The sequence below is a fragment of the Octopus bimaculoides genome, chromosome 12 (assembly GCF_001194135.2).
Source record: "Octopus bimaculoides isolate UCB-OBI-ISO-001 chromosome 12, ASM119413v2, whole genome shotgun sequence".
Classification (NCBI taxonomy): domain Eukaryota; kingdom Metazoa; phylum Mollusca; class Cephalopoda; order Octopoda; family Octopodidae; genus Octopus; species Octopus bimaculoides.
The window spans coordinates 38,347,575-38,362,417 of NC_068992.1; the positions used below are offsets into that span (position 1 = coordinate 38,347,575).

The 14,843-nt window shown below is 37.4% G+C and overlaps 1 protein-coding gene across 1 annotated transcript in view; it reads right to left on the reverse strand.

Moving 5' to 3' along the window:
- LOC106875870 (uncharacterized) overlaps window positions 1-14,843 on the reverse strand; it is an 86,848-nt gene that overhangs the window by 30,882 nt on the left and 41,123 nt on the right. Inside the window, exons 4-7 of the mRNA XM_052972036.1 lie at window positions 13,738-13,875; window positions 10,128-10,312; window positions 8,103-8,194; window positions 3,077-5,221 (exon numbers count right to left, since the gene is read on the reverse strand). Coding sequence (XP_052827996.1) covers window positions 3,077-5,221; window positions 8,103-8,194; window positions 10,128-10,312; window positions 13,738-13,875 — 2,560 coding nt within the window. The remainder of the gene's footprint in view (window positions 1-3,076; window positions 5,222-8,102; window positions 8,195-10,127; window positions 10,313-13,737; window positions 13,876-14,843) is intronic.

The window sequence follows — 14,843 nt, forward strand, 5'->3', positions numbered from 1 at the left end:
GAGAGAGAGAGAGAGAGAGAGAGAGAGAGAGAGAGAGGGAGAGAGGGAGAGAGGGAGAGAGAGAGAGAGATAGAGAGAGATAGAAACTAATTAACAAACATCAGAAAATAAATTAGAGGCATGTCTGAAATGCCAGTTGTCTAAATATCAAAACAATAAAAAATATTTGCTTAAGTAATGAGAGGCTGTGATGTTCATGCCTTAACCAGTAGCATTAACAATGCAACTAGAAAACTGAATTATTGATATGTGTACATATGGCTGTCTTAGCAACATAGGTCACAGACAAATCAATACCCTGGCTCTAATAGTAAATTTATTTATTGACAGCAAACATAGATGAGAATTGAGCCCTTAAACTCATGAGGTCTGTGGGCAACTGTCCAATGTATCCATGCCTCAAGATAGCATTGTGTGTGTATGTGTGGGAGTCTATATTTCCTTCTATTAAAGCAGAGATTAACAACTTCTTAATGGAATGGTTCACTTCTGCTCATGGCTTCCTAACCTTAACCATCAAGATAATCATCATTCTATACTGGCAAATGTTGGATAATTTGACAGGATTCAACAATACAGTTCTATATTTAAGAGATGAGGAATTATGTACATTATTTACATTTGACAGATATTTGTCCTCATCTTGTTTGTTGTTAACACAACGTTTTGACTGATATACCCTCCAGCCTTCATCAGGTGTCTTGGGGAAATTTCGAAGCTGGGTTCTCATTCCTAAGGTATTTTTTGATGTTGTTGTTAAACCCAGGTTTGAAATTTCCCCAAGACACCTGATGAAGGCTGGAGGGTATATCAGCCAAAACGTTGTGTTAACAAGATGAGGATAAATATCTGTCAAATGTAAATAATGTAAAGCATGTAGGATTCAATAAGTTTGAAGACTGCATCATGCTCCAATGCCTGCTTCTGTACAGTTTCTACCCTTCCCATAATTCCATTATTAATGACATTTATATAAACAAAACATAAAACAAACACTGTTTAAAAGCCATCAAGTGCTCAACGATCCTCAAATACATGAAATTTGGAACATTTTAGAAATGGCTTTAGGCTCACACAGAAAATATCTCAGTGGCCCATTTTTGGCTCAAGGGCCAAAAGTGATCCTTTCCTGTCCTAAAGTTATCTGTGTATTTCAATTAACAAACAACTAATTAGGATTAATCTACAATGAAATGATAAAGGGTTGAAAATTAATTCAAAAATTTTCAGAACAATAAAATATCAAAGGAACTTTACAGAAGAATTGTGTTGACCTGACTGGAACTGTCGCATTGTGATGATGATGACAATGATGATGCCTGGTAAGAAGCTTGCTGGGTTCAGTCCCACTGTGTGGCACCTTGGGCCCATGTCTTCTACTATAGCCTTGGGCTGACCAAAGCTTTGTGAGTGAATTTGGTAGATGGAAACTGAAAGAAGCCCACAGCGCGTGCATGTATTACAACTGCTTGACACCCAGTGTTGGTGTGTTTACATCCCCGTTAACTTAGTGGTTTAGCAAAAGGAGATTGATAGAATAAGTAGCATACTTTAAATAAGTACTGGGGTCAATTCATTTGACTAAAAATTCTTCAAGGCAGCACCCCAGCATGGCCACAGTCTAATGACTGAAACAAGGAAAATCCTTATAGATACATATCATCATCATCATCATCCTTTAGTGTCTATTTTTCATGCTGGCATGGGTTGGACAGTTTGACTCAGGACTGGCAAGCCAGATGGCTGCATCAGGCTCCAATCTGATCTGGCAAGTTTTCTACAGCTGGATGCCCTTCCTAATGCCAACCACTCCGAGAGTGTAGTGGGTACTTATTATGTGCCACCAGCTACAGGAGCCAGTCAGGAGGGACTGGCATCGACCACATTTGGATGGTGTTTTTTATGTGCCATCGACATGGCGAGCCAGTCCGGCAGCACTGGCATTGACCCACGCTTGAATGGTGCTTATTACATGCCGCTGGGAAGCCAGTCAGGCAGAATTGGTATCAGCCACAACTACAATTTCCATTTTGATTTTGATTTAATTTGACTTTACTTCACTCAATAGGTCTTCTTAAGTGCAGCATATTGGCCAACAATTCAGGAGTACTTTTAACCCTTTCGATACCAATCCGGCTGAAACCGACTGAAACTAGCTCTGAGTACAAATGTCTTGTTTTTATAAGTTTTGAATTAAAATCTTCCACCAAACCTTAGTCACAATTTATGTTCCTAACACTAGCTTAATGATAATTAAGAAATACGGTAACAAAAGGGTTAATAAGAAAAATAATCAGCAAAAGACACAAGAGAAGGAAACCTCAGTATGGCTGCTTTATATGCTAGAGATAATAGCCTAAATTTCCTTCAATCCACACCCTTCCAACTGCTTCTAATGTCTACCTGCCCAAATGTAGAGGTGTGGTTAATCCTTTTGATACCAACCCAGCTGAAACCACCTCTGGCTTTGTAGTACAAATGTCTTGTTTTTATAAGTTTTGAATTAAAATCTTCCACCAAACCTATGTCACAATTTATGTTCCTAACACTAGCTTAATGATAACTAAGTTATTTTACTAAATTCTTTGTTATATTTAAAGTAATTGAAAGAAACACAGAGCATCTCAAAATAAATTACAGTAACGAAAGGGTTAAACAGGCCAGTTATATATATATATATATATATATATATATATATATATACACACACACACACACAAACACCTACAGTAATACATGAAAAATTTACTAGAAGTAACAGACATTCCTGTAACCATAATAACCAGCGATTGTGGTGATGGTTGTGATGTTGATGGTGGTAATGAGGATGGTGACGATGATGTGGAAGCATAAAGCAACAATTTTATAATGAAATGGCTACAATTAATTGAAACCCCACCACAACTAAACCTGAATTAACTTGACCAAACTTGGCAGTTTCCTTCAGAAGTTTGATATTTGAGTCTACTAGAAAAGGAAAAGTGGAATTCGCTTTGGATCAAATAGCAATTTAGATAAACAAAAGCAAAAATATAAAAACAGTAAAATGGTAAAGAGGAAACGGTTAATAACTTACAAGGTTCATTTGGTGATAACATTGGTAGTTTCTCTTTGTCTTCTGCTTTGGCAATAAGTTCCTTCATTACTTTGTGTTCAAGCATTTGAGCCTTCACAGAGTCTGGAAGAGGTGTACCTTCAACATGTGAACAACTTGAGGTCATGCTATGTCTGTTCTGAAAATTAGCGCTATCTTTTGCATTTTGAGTATAATTTTGGCTTAATTCTTGCCATTCTTGAATTCGTTCGAATGGGTTAACCAAAGGCAAAGCACTAAGATCATCGCATTTTAGAATGTTGTCCCATTTTTCACTGTCCCATGGTTTCGAGAAAACCGTTCCTGCATCACTGACAAGAGATACAGCTCGATATTGGTTTAGATTATCATATTCGGATGTCTTAGAGGAAATGATCAGATTTGGTTGTTCCATGGGTTTTAATGTCAGTTGGGGAGATATCAAATCTTCTAAGGTGGAGAAATTTGACTCCATATCTTTAGCAGGGATTTTGGGATTCACAGGGAATTTATGCAATGTCTGACTATTTGACTTACTCTCATGCACGTTCATCGTTAGTAATATGTTATCAGCAACTTTTGAACACATATTATGTAATGAACCCTTATCACTGTATTTGAGCTCAATTTTATCTGTTTTTTTGTGGTTTTCATTCTGACTATAGTAACAAGGCATTTGTAAACTTTGGTTAGCATTATTGTTCATATCACTTGAAGTTTTACCATTTTTGATCTTGTATTTATCAAAAGAAAAAATGGTGGTATTTGGTGTAACTGAAGGTGAATAAATAGTTTCTAATGTGGGTTGATGTGAGATACGATTTTTACGTCGTTCCCGACAGTTGTGTAGTGTGGATTTCTGTCCATAAACTTGTTTGTTTGCAGAGCTTACAGGTGGGAATATCACTGAATTGACCCCTATAGAGTCAAAGGGCTCAGTGTAGACAGGACTTTTGGTCTTTCCATCGGAAGATTTTTGAACATATGGTACATTATGTAAGGGCGGGGGTTTTGTCTTTTCAGAGAATTTGTTCATTGGTTGATCTGTCTTCTCACAAGAGATCACAGAACCAGTCATGTTTACATTGCACTTTGCTATGTCTGCCACATCACAACTCAGTTCATCTTGTAAAGAATTTCTCTTCTGAAGCTCGACAGCTTTTGGGCAAGTTTCTATCAATGAACACTTGTTAGAATATTGTACAGTTTGACCTGTAGAGCCTCGTCGGGTGATACGACCTTCAACATGAGAAGATGAAGTAGATTGAGATGGCCATGTAACAGCACTGTGCTGCATTTTGCTGGTAGGATTTCGACAATTATCTGGACTGGAAGCTTTTTTAAACTTATAACTAATATCATGAGCTGATTTACTGTACAAATCTTCAATTGCTTTCTGATGTTTGAAGCTTACATCATGTGAAGATTTTGCATACAGATCTTCTCTTTGCTTTTCAGAACTAACACAGCCAATCAGGCTCACAGATAATTGTTCAGTCTGTGAATCTGCATTTTTTTTAGGGATGTATAGCGTACAGTTATTTTCTGCTTCTGAATCACTGAACATTCTGGAACCATCAATATCTGCACTTTTAACTGATGGAGAATTTTTCCAAACATCTTCATAATCACTAAGTTTATCTGACAAGTTACTATGAAAGTATTGGGGGACAGAAAGATGATCAATGGCAGGACCTGATTGAAGTTCAGTCTGTGGTAAATTTAAAGTATTGATTTGTGGATGTGTATGTGAACGGTGAACTTTCATGTCAACAACACTACCTTCTCTACTACTGCCATCAGAATGTTGTTGCTGGTTTGTCTTGGAGATGCATGATGTTACGAGATGAGAATCTGAACATGATGTTTTGGACTTTGACTTGCAACATCCTGCATTAGGGCAATTAGATTTGCTTTTGTAATTAGTCAAAGGTTTCGTTTTATGGTTAGCTGTAAGTCTGATACCAGTGCTTCCAGCGGGAATTGTGTTCGTTGAATTGTGTGGTGGCACTTGGCCCAACTTGTTTCCATTCAATGCTTTCGACGACATACTTGTTGGCTCACTCAAAGACTTGTGGAGACTACATTTCTCAGATTTATTTTTCTGAGCAGATATAGATTTCTTCATAATGTCCGAGGTCCAGAAAGCTGAAACATAAAAATATGAGATTAAGATAAAAAGTTTCTAAAAAACACACTCCCCTCCTTCTTTTGCAATATTATAAATTCCATTGTAATAACACAACCTTCTAAAATTCTTCAAAAACTTAAGCTTATACATCTAGTATAAAATTCAAAAATTTACCCAAAGAGCAGATTATATCAAATAATAAAATGAATTTCAGTTCAAAATCTCCAACCAGATGGCTTTAGTTCTTTGATCAAGCAAACAACCAGACTCATTGGATTAGCATGAAAGTGGCTGAATATTTCACAGACATGTATACCAGTGGTTCCCAGCCTCAGGTCCATGGACCCCTGCTGGTCCACAAATGTAGTACTAGGGGCCTGTGAACTAAATTCAAAATTTCATATATATATATATATATATATATATATATATATACACACACATATACACACACATACGTAAGGATAAGCATATTGAAAGGAGTCCACGAGAAAACTAATTTAAATTTTAACCATGCAGGCATGGGTTTGATGGTTTGACAGGAGCAGGCAAGGTGGAGAGCTGCACCAAGTTCCATTGTCTGTTTTGACATAGTTTCCACAGCTGGATGTCCTTCCCCAATGCCAACCACTTAACAGAGTGTACTGGGTGCTTTTCCTGTGGCGCGAGCACTACAGCTTTTTAAATGGAACCAGCACCAATGCATTTTCTGTGGCACCAGTACCAGTGCATTTCATGTGGTCCCAAAGCTGTACCACTTGAATTACAAGTACAATCTACCCGGTAGGCTTCAGTACAGTTTCCATCTACCCAATTTCAATCACAAGGTCTGGATTGACTCGAACATAGAAATGACATTTGTCTAAAATGCAGCGGGTTTAAACAGGGACCCTCATGATTGTGAAACTTCTTAACCCTTTTGATACCAAACCACTTAAGACACAAACTTCCTGTTTTAACGCTTTCAATACCAATCAAGCTGAAACCACTTCTGGCTCTGTAGTACAAATAAATGTCTTGTTCTCATAAGTTTTGAATTAAAATCTTCCACCAAACCTTAGTCACAATTTATGTTCCTAACACTAGCTTAATGATAACTTACTAAATTCTTTGTTATATTTAAAATTAATTGAAAGAAACACAGAGCGCCTCAAAAGAAATATGGTAACAAAAGGGTTAAAGAGAACTAAATTAAGCCCACCTGTAAAAATTTCCTATTAATTAAAGTTCCAAACTCCAGTTTAATAATGATAAATTCATTTTACTAACCTCTTATTACCAAAATTAATTAAAACAAAGCATTTCAACAGGAATTTGGTAACAAAAGGGTTAACCATTTGCCCATATTGTACATGCAGATATTAATTCAAAAAGGTTTAAATTTCATACATTGTTTATAAGACAACCTATGAATTTAGAACAACTTAAAAACAACTTCTGAGTCATCCAATACACACATCCTTTCCATTATAGGCACAAGGCTTGAAATTCCAGGGTGGGGTGGGGGTAGCTGATTACTTTCATCCCCAGTACATGACTGGTACTTATTTCTTCAACTCAGAACATAGAGATGAACCCCAGTGTGTTAATAATTCTGCCAGCTTGCCACCATATCATCAAATACATATATGAATATATGTATTAAACACTTGCTTTTTACCAAGTAAACCTATACAACCCATAAAAGTGACAAAGTCCCATTCCTCAGAGATAATAAAATTACGGTTAAATTTAGAAAACAAATATATTCCTGCCATATTTTGGTAGGATCTATTATAAGCCAGAAATATCAACCACAAGCTTAAAATGTTGGACATTTTGCTTCCAGTAACTTGACTGTTCCTATTATTAATCTAATAATCTATTTATGTGCTGTGTGAGTGAACTAAATTAATGTGATTTTGGTTGGTCTCAAACATTAGCTGCATCAGCTATTAAATGAATCCTCACCAACTACCAGGTTCCACCACCAGCATCATCTATTAACATCCACCTTCCATGCTGGTATGGGTTGGATGATCTGACAGGATCCAACAGATCCACGGACTGCATCCTACTCCAGCTTCCACTTTAGCATAGTTTCTAGGGCCGGAAACCCTTCCAAATACCAACTGCTTTACAGAGTGGACCAAGTACTTTTTTCATGAAACACCAGCACTATTCAAGTTATCGTGCAGCTTGCAAAATGACAAACCTCTTGACTGAGCAGGGTTACATTAAAGAGGGGAGATGTAATTTTGTGCTAGGAGATGAGAGGCTAAAAGTATGAGAGAAGAGGAAAGAAACATAACAGGTTTCTTTGCTGTAGAGATGATACAACTTGGTTAATGAAGTCCAATATATTACAATGTTGGTAAAACTAGTACCAACATCACATCTGAGGTAGTCTAGCAACATTTCTCCTTTAATTAAAGAATTAGGACTTCTCTTCTTTCTAAAGTGTTGTAAGGGTGAATCAGTAGGGACTGCTGCTACTACTGTCACTACACATAAGTATTTTAACTTTAATATTTAGAACAAAAAAATATTCATTATTTACATTTGACGGATATTTGTCCTGACCTTGTTTGTTGTTAACACGTTTCGGCTGATATACCCTCCAGCCTTCATCAGGTGTCTTGGAGAAATTTCGAACCAGGGTTCTCATTCCTAAGGTATTTTTCGATGTTGTTGTTGTTGTTATTATTATTATTATTATTATTATTCAGGTCACTGCCTGGAAGCGAACTCAGAATCTTGGGGTTAGTAGCCCACGCTCTTAACCATTATGCCATATGCCGAAATGTGTTAACAACAAACAAGATGAAGACAAATATCTGTCAAATGTAGATAATGTAAACAATGTACATAATTCCTCATCTCTTAAATATTGAACTATATTAAAAAAATATTCTTTACCTTGGCCTAACAAAGCTAATGAAGTAAGTTGCTGTGATGTTTCAGCTTTGAGAATTGGATCAGGTAGCACCAACAACTGGGGGAGGTCTTCCCTTGAAACACAAAAAGAAAAAAAAAAAATCACAATACAATTATTAATGAGTGAATATATATAGATTGTTTCAAATTTTTGCACAAGGCCAGTAATTTTAGGGGGAAGGACAGGGGAAAGACAGTTGATTACATTGACCCCAATGCTTAACTGGTTCTTACCAATCCCAAAAGGCTGCCTGGCATGCTAACGATTCTGCCAGCTTGCTGCCTTATAATAATTATTTCAAATTTTGGCACAAGGCTAGCAATTATTTTGGGGTTGGGGGCGGGGTGATTACATCGACCCCAATGTTTATTTAACTGGTACTTATTTTATCAACTCTAAAAGGGTGAGAAGTGAAGCTAACATGGGCAGAATTTGAACTATGACCATAAAGACAGACAAAATACTGCTATCCATTTTGCCTGGCTTACGATTCTGCCAGCTCAATGCCTTATAATAATTACAATAACATTAACCCTTTCGTTACTGTATTTATTTTGAGATGCTCTGTGTTTCTTTCAATATAACAAAGAATTTAGTAAAATAACTTAGTTATCATTAAGCTAGCGTTAGGAACATAAATTGTGACTAAGGTTTGGTGAAAGATTTTAATTCAAAACTTATGAAAACAAGACATTTGTACTACAGAGCCAGAGCTGGTTTCAGCCGAGTTGGTATCGAAAGGGTTAATGAGCTTACTGCATATTGTGCTCAGATGCACCACAACATATTAGAGGACATTAAAAGAGGAAAACAAATATATGACAGACAATGATGAAACCTGGAAATACATGGATCTTTTATCTTTTGTTCATTTTAGCCATTGGAATGCAGCCATGCTGGAGCACCACCTTGAAGGGTTTGTAGTCAAACAAATCGACCCGAGGTTTCATCATCATCATTGTCGTTTAACATCCTCTTTCCATTTTGGCATGGGTTGGCTTGTTTGACTGGGGACTGGCAAGCCAGGAGGCCGCACCAGGTTCCAATTTGATCTGGCAACGTTTCTACTGCTGGATGCCCTTCCTAACGCCAACCACTCCGAGAGTGTAGTGGGTGCTTTTTATGTGCCACTGGCACGAGGGCCGGTCATGCAGTACTGGCATTGACCACGCTCGAATGGTACTTTTTATGTGCTACCGGCACAGGACCAGTCAGCCAAAGCCTAATACTTAGCCGAACCGCTAAGTTATGAGGATGTAAAAACACCAACACCAGTTGTCAAGTGGTGGTGAAGGACAAACACAGACACTAAGTCACACACACACAAACACATGACAAGCTTCTTTCAGTTTCCATGTACCAAATCTATTCCCAAGACTTTGGTCAGCCTAAGGCCATAGTAGATGACACTTGCCCATGGTGTCACACAGTGGGACTGAACCTGAAACCATGTGATTGGGAAGCAAGCTTCTTACCACACAGCCACTCCTGAGCCTATATGTAGTGTACATAAAATGATAAATTTTAGGAATCATGGAATTTTTTATGGATGTAGTGGCCTGGCAGTCAACAACTTATGTAGGTGCTTTTTTTCCCATGCTTTGGCAATTTCAAGTTTGAAAAATGTTTCTGAAAGTTATGGGCATTGTGCTGTTTCATGATGTTATATTTGTGTCCACGAGTGGTAGTGATCGTGAATTCAAAAAGTTGGCCAAAGTTGTTATTGGAAAGATGAACGGAAAATCTTGTGGTTTTCTTACCAAGTCAGCTGCCAGTGTTTCAACGCCCAGAGAAGCAATAATTTTAATTATGATTAAAAAACAGATGTTGTAAAAAGTAACTTTCCCATTTAATTAAATACATTTCAATAAACTGAACATGTGGTAACATGGAGCAAGTATAAAAGTTACATAGAAGAGCATTCTTCCACCTAGGACTTCGTTTTAGCATTCTCTTTCACATAAACTTTATTTGCATCTACATTGTTTAAACATGTAAATACTTACAAGTTTTTACAGTAATTATAGATAAGTTCAGGCACATTGTTAAACGTTTTGTCCGAGCCTTGCAGATGTGGAGAGTCACTGTAATTCTCTATCAAGTAATGTTCTACAACAGGTCCATCTGACTGCGACAAGTGAACAGACAGAGCCATTGAGCTTTTTTGAGTTGATTGCCGTACAATAAACATCTGTAAATATAATACATAGTGAAAATTAATTAGTGAAATTGCAAAAACAAATAATAAAATAAAGTGTGTCCATAAATTACCTTTACAATTTGAAGTGTACAAGTGTGGAATTTATAAAGATAATTTATGGACTATTTTACCTTCTAATGGTTATCTCCCTTGACAAGTGACACATCTCTTAAAAAAACTTTTCTCGTATTTCAGTGGCCACTGGGATGGATGATTAAGAAAGGAGCACAAAAGGGATAAGTAGTAATTTATGCTAAGATTATTTGTCTTCCATTTAATGATATAAATAGCTAAGGACCACATTGGTAGTAGACTGAGGCAGATGGTAAGTCTTTATCGTCACTAATGTTTTAATGTCCACTTTTCCATGCTTGCATAGATCAGCTGGAATACGTTGTAGCAGATTTTCTACAGCAGGATGCCATTTTGCTGCCAATCCTCATCCGTTTCTACAAAAGGCTGGAAATGAACACCATCACGTCTACACTGGTGACACTCATTTACAACAATCACACAATGTCAAGACCACACACACACACAAATATATGTATAAAATGGGCTTCTTTCAGTTTCCATCTACTAAATGTACTCACAAGGCTTTGGTTGGCCTGAGGCTAGAGCAGAAGACATCTGCCCAAAGAGTCACACAGTAGAACTGAACTCAAAATCATGTGGTTAGGAAGTAAACTTCTTTACCACACAGCCACACCAAGAATGGTATGAAAATATAATTAATATTTGTTTAACTAGTATTTTGCCTTCTGTTATGTTCTGAGTTCAAATTCCGCCGAGGTCGACTGTGCCTTTCATCCTTTTGGGGTCGATTAAATAAGTACCAGTTACGCACTGGGTCGATGTAATCGACTTAATCCCTTTGTCTGTCCTTGTTTGTCCCCTCTATGTTTAGCCCCCTGTGGGCAATAAAGAAAGTAATATTTGTTTAACTTAACTATTTAAACTATTCAAACCACCCATATCCACCCCAAATACTCTACCTGTTTTATGTTCAAAATAGTCAGATCCAGCCTCTCACACCTACCCTACAATGTCATTCTAAAAATAAACAAACACATCATCGAAATCTCAAAACTGTGAGATAATCCATGATTAATTCAAAACAATGTGAATAAGTAAGCATTACATTTGTCAGAGAAATCTGAATGCTATATAGGGTTAACCCTTTCATTACTGTATTTATTTTGAGATGCTCTGTGTTTCTTTCAATTAATTTTAAATATAACAAAGAATTTAGTAAAATCACTTAGTTATTATTACTCAGCTAGTAATTAGGAACATAAATTGTGACTAAGGTTTGGTGGAAGATTTTAATTCAAAACTTATGAAAACAAGACATTTGTACTAGAGAGCCAGAGCCGGTTTCAGCCGGGTTGGTAATGAAAGGGTTAAGGCGACAAGCTGGCAGAATTGTCAGTTTGCTGGGCAAAATGCTAAGTGATAATCTGTGTCTTTATGCTCTGAGTTCAAATTTTGCCAAGATCAACTTTGAAAAATACCAGTTGAATACTGGATCGATGTAATTAACTTACCCATCCCCTCGAAATTGCTAGCCTTGTGCCAAAATTTGAAATAATAATTATTGTTGTTACTATTATCATTATTATTATTAATTCTGGTGCCAATAAATGGCGCTAAGTATTTCGCCTGGCATGCTAACAATTCTGCCAGTTTACCACTTTACCAATAATAATAATCTGTGGACAAAATGGTGAAACCATATGGCATATTACCAGCCAATGTACACCACTTGAAACTGTATGACATTACCAGCCAATGTACACCACTTGAAATTGTATGACATATTACCAGCCAACGTACGTCACTGGCCCAGAAGGAATATAAGAGATGCCATGACAATATAGCAAGGCTTATGCACTTGACAGAGCACAAAATTGGTATGACTACAAACCCAAGGGCATCATCGAAAATGATAATGCAAAGATGCTATGGGATTTTATGATTCAGTGCAGCCATGAGATAGAGAATAGGGAGCCAGAGAAAGAAAGTAATTGAGAAAGAAAGTAAACGATGCTGGATCAGAGGTTAAGCAGTTGTGGTCGATGAAAAAGGTGGTAGTAGTACCAATAATTGTCGGATTCCTGGGAACAGTGAATAAAAATCTTGAGAAGTACATGGAACAAATTGGGGCTGCAATAAGGGTGGAGCACTTGCAGAAAACAGCATTGCTTGGAACCGCTCGAATATTCCGGAAGGTGCTCGAAAAATAAGAGGTGTTACCTTAGTTTGCTAGTTGTGAACAGCTGACACTGTAGTACATCTCCAGCATTAGAAGCTGTGCAAAGGCAATAATAATAAATAATAATAATGGTTTCAAATTTTGCCACAAGGGCAGCCATTTGGGGGATACTTAATTTATCACTGGTACTTAATTTATTGACCCCGAAAGGATGAAAGGCAAAGTTGACCTCGGCGGAATTTGAACTCAGAAGGTAGCAACAGGTGAAATACCGTTAAGCATTTCACCCAGCATGCTAACGTTTCTGCCAGTTGACCACTTTTAATAATAATAATAATTTTCTACTTTAGGTACAAAGCCTGAAATTTTAGGAGAGGGGGTAGTCGATTACTTCAACACCAGTGTTTCACCAGTACTTAATTTATCGACCCCAAAAGGATAAAAGCAAAATCAACCGTGATGGAATTTGAACTCAGGACGTATTGACAGGCAAAATACCGCTAAGCATTTCGTCCAGTGTGCTAACGATTCTGCCAATATTGGTTTCAAATTGTGGCACAAGGCAGATGGGGGGGGGGGGGCCCTAGTTGATTACATTGACCCCAGTCCTCAACTGGTACCTATTTCATTGACCCCCAAAAGGATGACAGGCAAAGTTGACCTCAGTGGAATTTGAAACCAGAACATAAAGAGTTAAAAGAAATACTTTTTTACTCTAGGAACAAAGCCTGGAAATTTGGAGAAGGGGGCCAGTTGATTAGATTGACCCTAGTATGCAACTGGTATTTAATTTATCATGAAAGGCAAAGTCGACCTCAGCAGAATTTGAACTCAGAATGTAGCAACAGACAAAATACTGCTAAGCATTTTGCCCAATATGCTAACGTTTCTGCTAGCTTGGCACCTTGAGTTTACTGCTAAGCATTTTCTCCACTCTGCAAATGATTTTTCTGTCAGCTTGCTGCCTTTGAGTAAATATTTTCTTGAGTCCAAGGATTCATGGGGTCAGTTACTCTGGTTTCCAAGGTTAAGATCAAAACATTCCCCCTGAAAGGGACACTTTCTATTGCAGGGTCGCTCAATCCAGGAATAGAAACCACAATCTTGGGACTGGGAGCGCAACACCCTAACCACAAGGCCATGTGTTTTCACAAAGAAGTAATAATAAGAGGAGGAGGAGAAGGATAAAGTAAAGTCTTACCCCAGGAATTCCATCCTTGAGAAGATGAACAGCACCAATACGACCAATATCTGGCAGGCACCAGATAGAACGGCTTTTCTCAAGGCGCTCCCAGAAGCTGATTGGTCGAGTCTCCTGCTCTATAGAAATTGGTGTTATCTGTAAAAACAATAACAAAGATGTTAAGAAGATCACAAGAAGTTTGTAGAGGTGAAATGACTGACAAAATTCTTTTAAATGATTGGAACAGAATTTCAGGAACAAGCTTAAAGTGTAGATACACCTGCTCTGGACCAAGCCTTTAACTGGAAACTAACGAAACAACATATTAATTAGCAGTGTTCTCATTGGTTATAGTGGTATTATGTCTGTATCTATAGTACCTCTTTACAGCTAGGTAGTCTGAGCCAACAAGAGAGAAGTCTGGTGGCCATAGATAAGACTGGAGCAAAATCATGTCTTTGATAATCTGACCAATTCCTGACAGATTTGGTCAACCGTGGCCGAACACTGAATGGATAATAATAAGAATATGAATAAAGTCTGCAAGTTTGTTATATCCACTGTGTTTCATGTCTTTGAGTCGGATAATTATTCTACTGGTTGCAGTTTATTTAGCCATCAGCAAGATGCAAGAATAAAAGCACACCCAGTGTGGAAGTGGTCTCTCAAATTTTTTCAAATAAACTGTCCAGTCAGATCTTGAATCTTTGATTGAGATAGGTAAGAAAAAGTTTTGTTTAGATAATTAAATTGATTGTAAATGAAGGAAACTCTTTTGCTGAACTGCTAAGTTACTAAGACGTAAACAAACCAACACTGGTTGTCAAATGGTGGTGGAGAAACACAAAGACAAATACAAATATGTATATGATGAGCTTCCTTCAGTTTCCACTCACAAGGATTTGGTTGGCCCAGGGCTATTGTAGAAGACACTTGCCTAAGGTGCCAGGCAGTGGGACTGAACCCAGAATGATGTGATTGGGAAGCAAGCTTCTTACCACACAGCTATGTCTGTTATATTTAAGAATATGGAGATGGAATAGATGGCAGAGACAAAAAAATAAATAAAGTGAACACCAAATAGACAACAGTGTGAAGGAGCAGCAAGGAATATTTAAAGGAAT